Genomic DNA, 14,659 nt, shown 5'->3' with positions numbered 1-14,659 from the left:
AGCTTAGGCCTTGGCTCAAGAACTCTTGGGGAACTGCCTTAACGACTGGCTAATTTTGGGGACTGGCACAGTGACGCAACAGACTAATCCTCTTTCTATAGTGCCAGCATCCCAAATGGGCACCGGTTCTAGTCCTGGCTGTTCTAATTCACATGATTCAGGTCCCTGCTTATGACCTGGGAAAGCAGTCGAAGATGGCCCAACTCTTTCAGTCCCTGCACCCAAATGAGAGACCCAGAAGAAGCTCCCGGCTCCTGGCTTTGGATCAGCAATTCTGCTTTTGCAGCCATTTGGGGAGTGAACCAGCAGATGGAAGACCTCTCTCTGACTCTTCCTTTCTCTGTAAATCTGCTTTTCAAGTACAAATAAATAAATCATTAAAAAAAAAAAAAAAACAGACCGGCTAACTTCGGGGGGGATGGGTACCTTGTTTGGGGCAAGAATCATACTCCAGGAATGAGGCTGGCACTTCCATGGGGACAACGCCTGGCTCCAGGACACCCTTGGCTGAATGAGCTGAGGTGTGAGTTTTAAGGAACTAGCTTCGTTTTCCTGCAGTTTCAGGTGCAGGATGTCACCGTGTTCTTCATACTCCGTCAACAGCAGCCATGCCAGCAGGAGATCCTATCTGCACAGAATCCAGTTCTTTTTCATGCAGTGTCTGTGCCAGGAATCATCTCCCAAACATTCCGTATCCCCAGTAACTGCCTGCAGGGGACCCTGCTGCCCCTGCACTGAGCGGCAGGAACAGTACCTCTGCCTCGAGTCTGGCTTGGCCTTGGTAACATGTCTGTCGAATGCAGCAGACATCACAGAGTGTTAGACTCCGAGGCTACGTCATGGGCAGTTCCCAGGACCTGCCTTGGTCTCTTGGGGACACTCCCTCTTGGGACGAACCCCTCTCAGAATCCAGGTGCCGCACTTGAAACAGCAAGCCATGGACCCACTCCTGGATCTTCAGGTCACTGGCCCCCGCCTGGCTCCCTGCCCACAGCCAGCACCAGCTGTCAGCCATATGGCTGTGCCATTTCAGATATCCAGCCCACTCCAGCCTTCGGATGGCAGGAGCCCTAGCTGGCATCAGCCTACAACCACAGGAGAGGACCAGAGAGAGAACCAGCAGGACTCAGTCAACCCAGAACATCAAAACATTGCCATATTTTGTGGCAGTGTGGTATCACAGCAATAGGGAACTGCAGCTGAATTGTTTGTTTGTTTGTTTTTTTACCGAGCAAATTCAATGCCAAATGCCGTCCGGGTCTCTGTGCCTCCTCTCTGCTCGATGTGGCTGGCTGCCTCCACCACGTCCTTCACAGACTTGTAGTCGTTGAGGTGGAATTCATGGACCGCATCCTCACCGTACTGGACCACTCCAACCTGCAAGCCAGACAGGAGGGCGGCAGAGTGTCTGACTCCTCACACTCAGCCCTCTCAGGGTAAGGAATAGGGGATGGGGGAGACTGCTGCTAATTCAGGAACCGGGAAGGCTGACGGTCTTCCTCAGCGGGTCACTACATGGGAAGCAGTTTTTGCAAAGTTCCAGGCAGCCATTGATGGCTTGGGGGGTGGCACGGGGAGGGGAGGGTGTATGGATGAAGGAACCCCAACAGTTTCCCGGAGTGGCAGATGTTTGCTGTAGTGGTTGATGAGTTTGCCGGGGCCTCCTGCTTCCCAAGTCAGAGTGCCTGGTTTGAGTTCTAGCTCCATTTCTGGTTCCTGCTCACGCACACCATGGCAGGCAGCAGGTGATGGTTCAAAGTACTTGGATCTCTCCCACCCACGTGGAAGAACAAGACTGAGTAGTTTGTTCTGGCTTCAGCCTGGCCTCGCCCCAGCTGTTGTAGGCATTTAGGGATGTGAAACAGGATAAAGTATATCTGTCTTTCTCTTTCAAATGAATAAAAATAAACCAGTCAAAACTTTTAAAATGTTTATGGGAGATAGGTTTATTTTGGTGCGAAAAAAATCTATATCCATTACATTCAGGCCAATGAAAGGTTTTCAAAGAATTCATGAGAAATGTGTTTTATGTTAAAAAAAAAAAAACATACTAGGGGGCCTGCATCGTGGTGTAGCAGGTAAAGTGATGAAGTTCTTGGCTCCTGGCTTTAGCCTGGCCAAGCCCTGGCCATTGCAAGCATCGGTCTACATGTAACTCTTTCACATGAATAAATGAACCTTACAAAACACAAAGTATACATGGATTTCAATTTGCTTCGCACCACAATAAACTTGTCTTTAAAGTCCATTTTCTGTGTACTTTCTGAAGTCTCCTTATAGAGCAAGGAGACTTTGCCATTTAACAGAAGGCTCAATGGGTGATGTTTCTGTCAGAAAAAGATGAAGCTCGAGGATAATATCACAGTCTAAAACACTAGGAGGCGTGTGGGTGGAAGGCCACAGTGTTCAGACCAAACCCTGCCCTGAATGTTCCTTAAACCTTGAAGACAAGAAGTCCTTTTATTCCCCAAAGCTAGTGAGGTATCCATAGCATCAACTGTGTCCGGGTAACACCCTCAAGTCCTAGGGTTGGTATGTAGACCATGAGCTAACTGTCAGAACTGACATGGGACAAGTGCCCTGGATGCGATTATGGGGGTGCTGGGGTGGACGGACGATGAAGTGCGGATCGCTTTCTTCAAGAACATGTCCACTGTCTCTTAACAATTCTAATTGCTACAAGGGATTTCTGAGATTGGTTTGAAATCCACCACCTTATGTCTTCTCTTCCGTGATCTTCGTTTGAACCAGAACAATGGGGAATAGCCAAGCCCTCTTCAGACAGACAGCATTCCAATTATTACCTCCTCCCCCGTCATCCCCCCTCTCAGATCCATCTGCCCAAGTCTCCCCCAGGCCTCACTTGGCTGGGTTCCAGTGTCTGCCCTATCCTTTCCATCTCCCTTCCCACCTTCCCCCCGATTCCAGGTTTAGCAGGTGGGATGTAGCTTCCATCTCCCTGTCGTGGAGAGGGCGGTCCTGGAGACGAGCCCCAGGCAGACGTACCTGGATCTGTCCTGGGCCGATGTAGAACTTCTTTAGGATGTTGATGAGGAAGTGCTGGACTTCCACCCAGGGGTAGATGCTGTTGGAGCCGTCCAGGACAATGACGATGTCCATGTAGGTCTGGCACCCTGCGGAGTGGGGTTCAACATCATGGCTGCCCAAGGGAGCAGGAGTCGCCAAGTCTCGGCTGCTCCAGGGGAAGAGGCAAAGGTCGCTGCTGCACATGTGGAGCTGCAGGGACACGCAGCATCTGGGGTGTTTCCTGTGGAAGATGAGCCCAGGAGTCCCTGGCTGGGTTCTTCCACGCCCCTGCTGCATGACCAGGGCTGGCACTGACCTCTCTGCATCACTTCTTTCTCGGGCACTGAGGCATGGTCAGTGGGGAGCTGCCAGTAGCAGCAAACAATGCAGAGACTCCTCTAAAGGACGGAGCACGGGGGCCAGAACTGCGTGGAGCTCAGCCAGCTGTGTTTTCATGTCTTTTAAAGCAAACTGCTGGGGGGGAACTTGGCTTTCATACCATCAGCTCAAGTTCTCAAGCTTTTATTTCTGCCCTGAAATAAAAGTTTCTAGATATCCTTATCATATCAATACTGAATTAAAAGGGATGGCACTGGGGTTGGTAAAGTGGCATAGTATGCTAAGCCTCCGCCTGCAGTGTCAGCATCCATATGGGTTCTGGTTTGAATCCTGGCTGCTCCAATTCAGATCCAGCTCCCTGATTAGGGCCTGGGAAAGCAGCAGAGGATGATCTAAGTTCTGGGGACCCAGCACTTGGGTGGGAGACCCAGAAGAAGTTCCTGGCTCCTCGTTCTTGGCTTTGGACGGGCACAGTTCCGGTTATTGGAGTTGTTTGGAGAGAGAACCAGCTAACAGAAGATCTCTCTGTTTTTCCTCGTCTCTGTAACTATGAATTTCAAGTAAAATAAAGCTTAAAAAATAAATCAGTCAAGAAAACAGGTCAGTGGCTGAGAGCTTAACCAATGTAGAAGACATCTCATTTCACCTCTGAGCAATTTCTCTCTATTGGTTAAGGCTCCGGCAACTGGGAAATACCAGCCCCGAGCTGCATCCACCCAGACCTCTCCTTAGTTTTCTTCTTCTTCTTCTTCTTCTTTTAAGATTTATTTATTTTCATTGGAAAGGTGGGCTGTACAGAGGAGGAGAGACAGAGAGGAAGATCTTCCATTCGATGATTCACTCCCCAAGCGGCTGCTGGAGCTGAGCCAAGCTGAAGCCAGGAACCAGGAGCTCTTCCTGGTCTCCCACACGGGTGCAGGGTCCCAAGGCTTTGGCCCATCCTCGACTGCTTTCCCAGGCCACAAGCAGGGAGCTAGATGGGAAGTGGGGTCGACGGGATTAGAACCGGTGCCCATATGGGATCCCAGCGCATGCAAGGCATGTACCTTAACCACTACACTATTGTACTGGGCCCTCTCCTTAGTTTTCTTGGAGAACTTCCATCCTGCTCCACACTCTGAAGGCATTGGAGGAGAGCACTGGGTGAGCCTGCCAGCCCCAATGTCTGCTCCATGAGCAGCTGGGTGCTGACATCAGCAGGAAGGCGAAGCGGCACTTGGGCCAGCATTTCGGTGATGCAGTTGCTGAACCAAGACCAGCCCCACAGCACACTGTGGGCACACTGTGTGCTTGACAGATCTACTCTGTCCCAGTTTGGCTTAGCTGGATGCACACGTACTGAGCAGCCACCAGGCACCTGAGCTCAGTGTGCTGCAGGCACTTTGATTCAGGAGAATCTAGGATCTAGTCTTGGGGCCAGGCATCTCTTAGTTAGAAACACATTTTATTATTAGAATGCACTGACTGCTGCTGATTTCTTATGATTTCAGGTGTTTCTTTTGAAGATGTTCTGTGGAAGAACCTGGCTTTAGATGTGTGGTTCCTAAGCATGACCCAACACTTCTGGTGTGGGGGGGAACTCACACATATCTCCACATGTGCATGTTCATGCACACATAGATTTGCATATGTGCATGCGCACAAGCACATTCATGTGCACGCACACACGCTGGTGGGACCAGCTCCCTGGTGGGAACTCCATGTGCCCTGAACTCAGGCCTCCTTTCTCACCTGGACACTGTCTTCCTCAGACACTATGTGCGAGCTGATGGAACACACCTCCTTATGCCCCAAGGAGATCATTTTTAGGCCCTGCTGCACAGCCACTTCTTCCTCCTCCTCCGTCCCCTAGCACTGTCCTGGCACCTCTGACTGGGCCTGTTGTTCGGAGGTTCTAATCCTCTTGCCCTCCATCAACAGAGCAGCATCAGCAGCTGGGGTGATGATGCTCAGCTCTGAGGAAATGGTGAGACCCAGAGCCATGATGTCTGGGTCTCAGGAGGCATGGCCTCGGTGTGCATTCCCCAGGTTTCCTGTGACCCAGGCATCCCTGGGTGAGTTGGGTAGCACTCCCCAGTGTGTGTGGGGGGCAGGGGGTAGGAGCACTGGCTTGGGGGGTGACATCTCCAGGACCCCTGTGTGTCATCAGGAACACCACTCACACTATAGTCTGAGTGAGTTGTGCAGTGCATGGCCTGCCTCCTTTACTTGTTGGCTTTGCAGGTCTTCGCCATGAGCCTCCCTCAAGGGCAGGATTGTCTTTCTACCCTGAGCTGCTTTGCTGTCTCTGCCGTCACAGCTTGATGGAGGCTGGAGCTGGGGATGATGCCCTTCCCAGGGCTCACGCTAGGTGGATCAGAGTTGGGGCAGTGCAGAGCAGAGCACGGCAGTGCAGGGCAGGGATGAGGTCCCAATCGTGCTCCAAGCAGTGAGCAGAGCCCCAAATTTCTCCACCGCTCAGTCTGGGGCTATGGGGCTGCAGCCACTTACTTTGCAGGGCCGGGGCCACGGTCTTGGAGAACCTGAAGTTGGAGTTGACGCGTGAGCACATCCCCGTGGTGTAGTAGGAGCTCCCACACTCGTGAGACCAGAGGGGGCTGCAGGCCTGCGAAGCACAGGGCAGACCCCAAGTCAGTGGGGGTGGGGTCTGTGTGGGGCAGGGGTCCAGGCCCAGTGGCTTGCAGCCCCTTCCCAACATCCTGTGTGTGAATAGCGGAGGGGGGTCCTTCCCTGAGTCTGCCTGAATCCTCCCTTTGTGAAAGGTACAGTGGGAACTTCTGGTCTTGGAATCCTCTTGTGTGGCTTCTCCTAGGACCCATTCTCTATCCTGCTATTTGGGGCTGTAGATCTCCTCTGTCCCTCATCCCCTAGGATGGAGAGGCTTTTCTTGTCCATAGGACTGACCCATCCAGAGACCCAGACTCCTTGGTTTGAAGGGTTCCCCCTTGAGTGTCCTTATCGCAAAAATGTCCAGGACTAAGGCTCAACCACCTGCTGTGGGCTTTGTCAGGGAAAGACAACAGATCAACGCTGCTCTCTTCCTGTGAAGTTGGCTACCAGCCCCTTGTTTAAGGACTGAGTGGTGAGCTCCTGTCTGGATCAGGGTCATTGAGCTGCAAGCACAGCTCCATACTTGTCCATTTTTGTTCCATTGTCAAGAAACCTGAGGTAAAGTTTTTGTTGCAGCTTCTTTTGGTTTTAGGAAGTAATTATTCTACTTCCAAACTCATTCTTTAACTAGCTTACTTTACCTTTTTTACCTATATCTCAAAGGTTACGTTTTATCTGTGTTTGTTAAAGCTCCTCTAAATACTTTTGGAAGTGAAGGAGAACAAAGACTGGCTAGATCCATGGATGAATAGAGAGGAGATGGACAGATGAGTGAAAAGATAACTAGGTGACTAGGTGGATGGATGGATGGATTAATATTCAGAAGGGAGGATGATAATGTATGTATGGATGAGTGGATTGGTAGGTGGACGGATAACCGGATGGGAGAATGAGGGACAGATGGATGGGTGGATGGATGAATGGATGGGTGGATGGATGGGTGGATGGGTATATGATGAGTAGATGGATGGGTAGATAGATAATTGTATGGGAGAATGATGGATGGATAGTCAGGTTAGTAGATGGGTATGGATAGGTAGGTGGATGGGAGGGTGGATGGATGGGTAGGTTAGCGGATAATTGAACGGGAGGATGATGGATGGATGATGATTGGATCAGAAGATGAGTGGGCAGATTGATGTATGGGCAGATAACATACAGGTAGAGGAATGGATGGATGACAGATGGGCATGGATGATTGGTGGGGAGTGGACTACTGAATGAGTCGACTACTAGGTGAGTGAGTGGGTGAGTGAGCAGAAGCTGTTAACATTCACCAGGGAGTTGGCCTCACAGAAGCCCCAGGGGACGCCTCCCAGGCCTTCTTGCCACTCTGTGAAGTAGGTAACATCATAAGTTAGTAGGAACATGGCAAAGAGCCTCAGGGGGGAAGGGGACAGGGACAAACGCCCTGGTGGCCCTGGTGGATATGAACATAGGGAAGGAAGGAGGGCTGTAGGCTGAACATACAGGCCACCTTCTGGCTGGTCTTGACAGGCCACTACATCCTCAAGTCTCCAAGATGCCAGCCACCTTGTCCTGGAGCCTGGCACACCACATCCTGTGAAGTTTTATCCCTGGACAAGTGTGACGAGCAGGTGGTGCTTTCTTACTGGTCTTGCTGGGGGTTTTTCTTCCACCCCACTTGCAGCTGTTCTGAAGAGCAGTTAACCATAGAAAGATCTTATTCGTGCCCCCATGTTCATGGTGGTTCCCACCAACATGGAGCCCAGGAGCTGGCGGGGTGGCAGATGAGGTCGCCATCTCTGCTCACCCCATTTTCGGCTTCCCTCCGAAGTCCTTCTAGGAGGTGTATGTGGTGTCATGCCCTACTTTACAAACCTTCAGCCTTTGCCCCCAAAACACCAGCCATGGGTGGGGAACCCATGGGGTGGGGGACTGCTGCTGTCTTTATTCTTGTCCCTTTTCTGGCTATCTGTTCTCCAGACACACACAGATGGTTGGGCACAAAAAGAGCTCCCTGTTTTTGTTCTTGCCTGGGCTGTGACCCTTAACACCCAGAGTGGCTAAAGCAGGAGGCAGGTGGAAGAGCTGCTTGCTGGCCTGAGGGGAGATGTCCCTCCCTCCCCACCCCTACTCTCCTGAACCTGGTGCAGGTGGCCTGCAGGGGCAGGAAGTGATGGGGTCCCAGAGAGAGGGTGGCACAGGCCACACTTACCAGAAAGCTGTTGTCTTTGGGGTTGGTAGTGAGGCTTAGGCCTAGGCGCATGTTGTCTTTCCGCTCGGACACGTTGGACAGGGTCACCCTTCCTGGGGTAGGGAGAGACGCTCAGCTTGGCTCCCAACTGCCCGCCCTCAAACCCCAGGCTGCACGGGCCTTGCCCTCGCCTGCCTTCCCTGGACATGGTCTCGGCACATGTGACATGAGCACATGGAGTCCCAGAGAGGTAGGGCAGTCTGTCCAAAGTCACCCAGTGAACCCATGACTGAGCCTCCCAACTCCTCACCCACAGCTTCCCACCTCCTGCCACAGCCTGGACCCCATCTCCTTGTGCTTCCCCCCACAACACACACACAGATACACCACAGCACCCCAAAGTCAGCTTCCCCCTGGGCAGGGTCTCTTCCACGTTGCCTGCAAGCCCTGCTCACCAGTCCTGGCCCCAGTCTTTGTAGGGCCCTTACCTCTGCTCATCTAATAAGTGGGTAGATGAGAAAAGTGACATTTTCTCTCCCAGAAAACCAACAGGTGACACAGCCAGAGCCCTCTAGAGGCACCGGGCCTTGCCCAAGGTCCATCTGCAGATGGCTGCCCTAGAGTTAGGAACACAGCTACCCGCACACTGAGGGTAGGGAGGGCGGCTCTGTGGCCAGTTAGAGTTGTAACACATGCCATCTATTAAGACCTCACTGCATCCATCCTCTTGCCAGGATGAGGGGAAGGTGGACTTGGATCACCTGTCTGGTAATAAGAGAGGCTCTGGTTTGTCCTGGCTTGGCAGGTGATCTGTGTGGAGGTCAAGCTGGTACACGGTTTCTGCCTCCCAGCATAGGGCCAGCCTGGTAGGCTCATGTACCCTCTCAAGACTCTGCCCTGCCATGTCTTTACAACTCTGACTCCATCCAGGTATGTGGAAGCAGGCAGTAGCGAGAGCCCCACTCTTTCATACTGAGGTATGAATAGCACCTGCTTAGCCCTCCCTGGAGAGAGGGCAGCCTGGGCAGGGTGCAGTCAGACACCTGGATCCTGGCCCTGTGGGAGCTCATCTGGGACCTTCCTGTGTGTACTTTCTTTTGAGGGGGATCCCCCAGTTCACTTTGCCTCCCCAGGGACCAGTCAGAACTGTTTCCTGGGGAGTTGATCGGTATCCTCCTTCCTCTGTAGGGGATGGGCTGCACACCAGACACCAGGCTAAGAGAGAGACATGGACTGACCAGCTTGCTGTCCATGCCCTGTGTGGTCCAGGAGCTGCTCTTGATGGCAGGGACCCTGAACACAGGGCCTGCCTCCTCCTCCCCCATCCTCGCTCATGCTGCTTGAGCTGCCGTCCTTCTTTCCGTTCTCCAGCTCAGCAAGCCTGTTGATGCCTTAGGCTTCTGCACATGCACCTGCTCTGTCTGGAATCTCCATGTCCACTCGAGCCGGCCACCAGCAGGCCTCTGTTGGAATGTGCCCTGCTCTGAAGGGCCTTCCCCGGGCCCTCCCCATCCCTCCTGTCTCACCTGCAGTTACTGTGCTGCTTCTTTTGACCACTTACTTCTTCTCACTCCCTGCTGTGTGCCTCACCGGCAAGGAGCACCATGCTGGGGATTTTAGGTGCCCAGCAAGGCTGGAGGACACACAAAGAGCTGGACCCTGGGGGTCCTCGATTCTACCCTCCCCACTGCACGAGCAAGCAGAGGTTCAGAGAAGCTGGTGTGAGCTCCCCACAGACACACAGCCCATTTGACTGATGGTTTCTTAATGGCGATGACCACGAGCCAGAGGCCACTGACAGGCTCCAAGCTGCCTCAGTGTCTCTGCACTGCAGTGTGAACCCTGCCCCCCACAGTGTTGTGGTGCAGGTTTCCCACATATGGTGCTGATCCATCCGGCACTCCAGGGCAGGGGATGAGTTCTTAGGACTTTTCCCTTAGATGCCTGCCTTAGTATCCCTCTATCTCTTGAAACCCTTACCACAGTGGGGAGTCCCGGCTGCTGCCCGCCCCACCCCAATCTCCCCAAGTCTCCCAGGTGATTGGCAGGGACCCTGCCTTGGACAATAGAGGCGAGGCCTGGAGCCCCATATGGCTGGCTACTGGCTGACTCTATTCAAGGCAGAGTAGAAGGGCAGTGTGGGCTGGTGTGTGCCTGGGTGGGTCCACACGTGTGTACACAGATGTGCACACCTGTCACATGCATGTGTAGGTTTGATGAAGACTTGGAAAGCTGGAGGGTGCTTGTGGAAGAACTGTAACCCCTGGGAAGCCCTTCAGTAAGGCGAGGCCTGGGAAGGCAGTGCTGCCCAGCTGGTAGAGCGTAGCCAGGGTCTATGTGTCATGGTGTTCAGGCTCTGTCACCCACAGGCAGTGATCCTAGGTGGAATCTGTCCCACGGTTCACTCTCCACTGGGCATTGGGGAATCTCAGCTGTGAATGCATGAGTCTCAAATACCCCCGAGTGTGCATGCCATGAATGGCATGTCAAGCATCGCCCAAGATGCATGCTCATCCACTATTGCTGTTACTGTTCCCAAGTTGAAAGGGACATAGATGGATTTCTGCTGCTTGGAGAGAAATCTTGAAGTTGAAGGGCAGTGGATGAGCTGCAGAGAGCCATAGCTGGAGCCCTAAAAACCTGGGGCTGAGCCCCAGCCAGCTCTCTGGCTTTGGCTTTCCCCATCTGTAAAATACTAGAAGTGTGACTGTGACCCTGACTGGTCCTGGATAAGAGCTGACCCCACTCACCCAGGTTGAGCTTGGTGCAGTTCCCATGGAGCACTGGACACTTGTACACATCGCCTGTCTTCTGGTGGCCATTGGTTTCCAGTGGGGCACCCACCACCAGCCTGGGGAGGATGAGAGGGTGAGCAAAGACACCAACAAGGACCCGTTTCCAGCAGAGGACAAGGTCTGCTGGGTGATGGCTGGGGAGGGAGGGAGGAAAGGAGAGGATTGGGGGAGATCCTGGGGCCACCCTCAGACTTCCACCTGGGGTCTGGGGGAGGGAGGCTGTGTGTTCAGTGTTCGGTCATGGGCCTGGAGCCCAGGGCTGGGCCTGCTGAGAGGCAGATTTCAAGCAAATGGTCTGGAGGAAAGTCTGGCAGTAGAGTGGGTATGCTTGAGTTTTTTTTTTTTTTAATTTAGAATCGGTTTTATTTATTTGAGAGAGAGAGAGAGCAAAAATTCCCATCCTTTGGTTCATTACCCAAATGCCCATAACCACCAGGGCCAAGGCAAAGCCAGGAGCCTGGAGCTCCACCCAGGTCTACCAGGTGATTGAGGGCCCCAACTCCTTGTGCCAAGACCTAGTGCTGCCAAGATGCACAGCAGCAGGAAGTGGAGCTGGGACTCCAGCTAAGCTCTATGACATGGACGTGTGTGTCCCAAGCCCTGTCGGAATCACTATGTCAAACAGGCTGTTCTGAACAGCGATTTTCTAATGACAAGAGACCGTAAGCATGTTGCTGTGGAGTTCCTGGCCGTGCCTGCAGGGGCTTCCTTTCTGGCTTCATCCGGCAGGTGTTTTGGCAGGTGCTCCTGGGAAGGCTCAGGGTGAAATGAACAGCTTGGGGTATCCATCAGGTAGCACCCGCATCTCTGTGATCTTACTTGGAAAAGGCTTCTTTGTGAATAGAATTAGGACTCTCTAGTCAAGACTTCTGGAATTCCCTTACGGCCCTTGCTGAGAGACATGGGGAGAAGAGGGCCTGCAAAGACAGTGGCAAGAGTGAGACTGCCACAAGCCAAGGCTGCCTGGAGTCCCGGGAAGCAGAAGAGTCATGGGAGCCTCCTCTGGAGCCCTGGGAGCAAGTGTGCACCTGCTGTGAGCATAAACACGCATCGCTGTGGCCTCAAGCCCCCGGCTGGCTATACTGCCTGCAGCAGCCCTGGGCAGCCTGCAGCCCTGCTCTGACTTCTAGGGAGAAGGAGTGGCCACTGTCTCTGAGGGGACTGGGCTTGATAGGGGTCACCTCTCTAGAGGCTAGAGAGGAATACACCTCCCTGGTGAGTGCCCAAGCACTGTCCTTAGCACCTCTGTAGTCCCTCCATGCCTCCTCCTCCTGGTTGCAGCACCTGCAGGGGTGGTCCAGGAGGGCCCAAGGACTCAGTGGGACCCCCATGGGACCCAAGGTGCTGGCCTACCCACATCCATGGCATGCTATCTGGCATACCTGGAAGCCCTGGGCCTTGGGTGTCTGTCATACAACTCAGGTCCTGATGGCTTACAGTGACTCAAAAATAATAACCCAGGGGCCAGCATGGTGGCTGAATGAGTTAAGCCACCATCTGTGGTGCTGCTATCCCCTAGGAGCACAGGTCAGAGTCTGGGCCACTCCACTTCTGATCTAGTTTCCTGCTAAAGTGCCTGGGAAAGCAGCAGCAGATGGCCCATGTCTTTGGGCCCTTGCATACACAGGATGGAGCGTCTGGCTCCTGGCTTTGACTTTGGGCACCACCAGCTCCTAGCAGCCCCTAATCCCCCTGACTCCCCTCAATACCCCTGCAATACCCCTGACAGTGAGGAGAAAGATGGAGCTCAGACCTCAGGGACAGGCAGAGCACGTGGGAGCAACCAGATTCCTGGAGGCTTGTAAGTTCCCTTCTGGAAGCTTCCTACTGCCCAGCAGCACAGCTGGGAGCAGCAGGGCCCTCCCTCATGTCCTGGCTTCCCAAGGTCAAGTGGAGCTGGCCCAGGGAGGGGGCTGAGGACCCCTGCAGCCCCTGCCCACCTCGGAGAGGGCGGGAGAACCAGCTCTGAAGGGCCTGCGAACAGAGCTCTGTTTGGAATTAAGAGTCTGTGAAATCGGAGCTGAGGTCTCTTCCCTGGGGAGTCAGATAATGACAGGCTCTAAAAATAGCCTCCTATTAAGTATGCGGATTTGGGACTGGCAGGAATTAATTGATCCCATAAAATCTGTTTGTCTAGACTACGACGTGAATTTTGGCTACTTGGTTCTGAAAGTGATTGTGTGGTCAAAACTGCTTCATTCTTTCCAGCAAGAGAGAAAGAGTGAGGGAGAGAGAAGGGGGGAGGCAGAGATGGAGATGGAAAGGGAGATGGGGTGGGGAGAGAGAGAAACTGAGGCAGGTCATTGAGGGAAGCTGGGTTCCTTGCTGACTTCCCAACCATGCTGGTTGGTGCTCAAGCTCTGAGATTTGGGTCCGAGACTCCCAGAGGTGCCCCCTGCTGGACACCACTGACACAGGTCATGGTGGGTGCATCCTGAAAGTAGCAGTGGTTTTTGGGGTGCCCCCACCGGGTGCCTCAAGGAGTATCAGGCACAGAGAGTACAGTCTAGATTAGAAGGCATCGTCGTGTTCTAAAGCAGCTCTCCCCATACCAACCTGTCAAGGGCAGACACCTCACAATTCTCCCCATCTCACAGAGGGAAATACTGAGGCTCCCTGTGGCCTACTTGGAAGGGAGCCCCCAGATAGGCAGTGAGATTCTTGGATTCTTCCTCCCAGCCATCTGTCACTCACTGGCCATGCGGCCTTGGGAAATTATTTAATTTTGTGGGATTTGGCTTACCAGGCTGTAGAATGGGTCCACAATCCCTGCCTCCCACCTCTGTCCTCCTGGCCCTCCTTCCCCAGGGGTCCTTGGTCCTTTATCTAGGGAGCAGGGTGAAGCTTACGTCTGCACAACACATAGGCAGTAATGGGCCCAGCCCTGTCGTCCCTCCCTCCCAGGCAGGGCTGGCAGGGCATCTGCTGTGTGTCCTCCACAGCTTTTTGTGCCCTGAAGGACAAAGCCCTGGGCTGGTTGGCTTCTCTGCTCTCAGGCGTGACGTGTGCCTGTTGGGCCTGAGGCTTGGAGGGGATGATTCAGTCTCACTTTGCGGGGATGGCTGCTGCGGTGTAGGGAAAATGTTCATGTCACCACCCCAACCCCTCCATCAACCCCGACACACCAGCCAAATCGTCCCTGGGGTCTGGCAGGCCTGCCATGCCCTGTGGCTTTAAGCCTTATATAGCCATCAGCAGGCAGCCTCGGGGCCCCGGGGCACACTTCGTGGGCGCTGGCATGGACTCCCACTCTGGCGGGTATGGCATGGCATGGTGGGGCCCTCCCCTCTCTCCGTGGCCTTGAGCATGAATCACCTACCAGCTGTGGGCTCCCAGCATTCCTGCCGTGGGCCTGGGGCTGATGGGAGAACTGGCGGCAGGCCTTTCAGATGCAGCCTTAGAAGCCCTGTCTCTGGTGGCCACTTTCTAAGCATGGTGGGGAGGACACAGCCCGCTGACCTCCACCCCTGGCACTGGGCAACTCTGTGCTCACAGGATGTGGGCTAAAAGATGTGACCCTTGGCTCCTGGGCCCTCCTACCCAACCCCCCCACCTTACGCCCTCTCCAACTTGGTTCCTGGGTCCCCCGTTTGACTCTCCACCTCATGCCCTCTCTACCTTGGCTCTTGGGCACCCCATCTGACTCCACACCTCACACCCTTGTGGGGAGCGGCTGACCCCACGTGTATGTTATGTGGTCACAAGATGGCGGCTGGCCGAGGGCCAGGAG

The 14,659-nt window shown here is 53.8% G+C and overlaps 1 protein-coding gene across 1 annotated transcript in view; it reads right to left on the bottom strand.

The window, feature by feature from the left end:
* The window catches only part of ITGA11 (integrin subunit alpha 11), a 90,170-nt gene that overhangs the window by 43,728 nt on the left and 31,783 nt on the right, over window positions 1-14,659 (bottom strand). The window contains exons 3-7 of the mRNA XM_004577948.2: window positions 10,885-10,985; window positions 8,156-8,247; window positions 5,857-5,971; window positions 3,007-3,134; window positions 1,229-1,377 (exon numbers count right to left, since the gene is read on the bottom strand). Of these exons, the coding sequence (XP_004578005.2) occupies window positions 1,229-1,377; window positions 3,007-3,134; window positions 5,857-5,971; window positions 8,156-8,247; window positions 10,885-10,985 (585 nt within the window). The remainder of the gene's footprint in view (window positions 1-1,228; window positions 1,378-3,006; window positions 3,135-5,856; window positions 5,972-8,155; window positions 8,248-10,884; window positions 10,986-14,659) is intronic.

The sequence above is a fragment of the Ochotona princeps genome, chromosome 6 (genome assembly GCF_030435755.1).
Source record: "Ochotona princeps isolate mOchPri1 chromosome 6, mOchPri1.hap1, whole genome shotgun sequence".
Taxonomy (NCBI): Eukaryota; Metazoa; Chordata; class Mammalia; order Lagomorpha; family Ochotonidae; genus Ochotona; species Ochotona princeps.
This window is presented reverse-complemented; position numbering and strand designations above follow the sequence as displayed.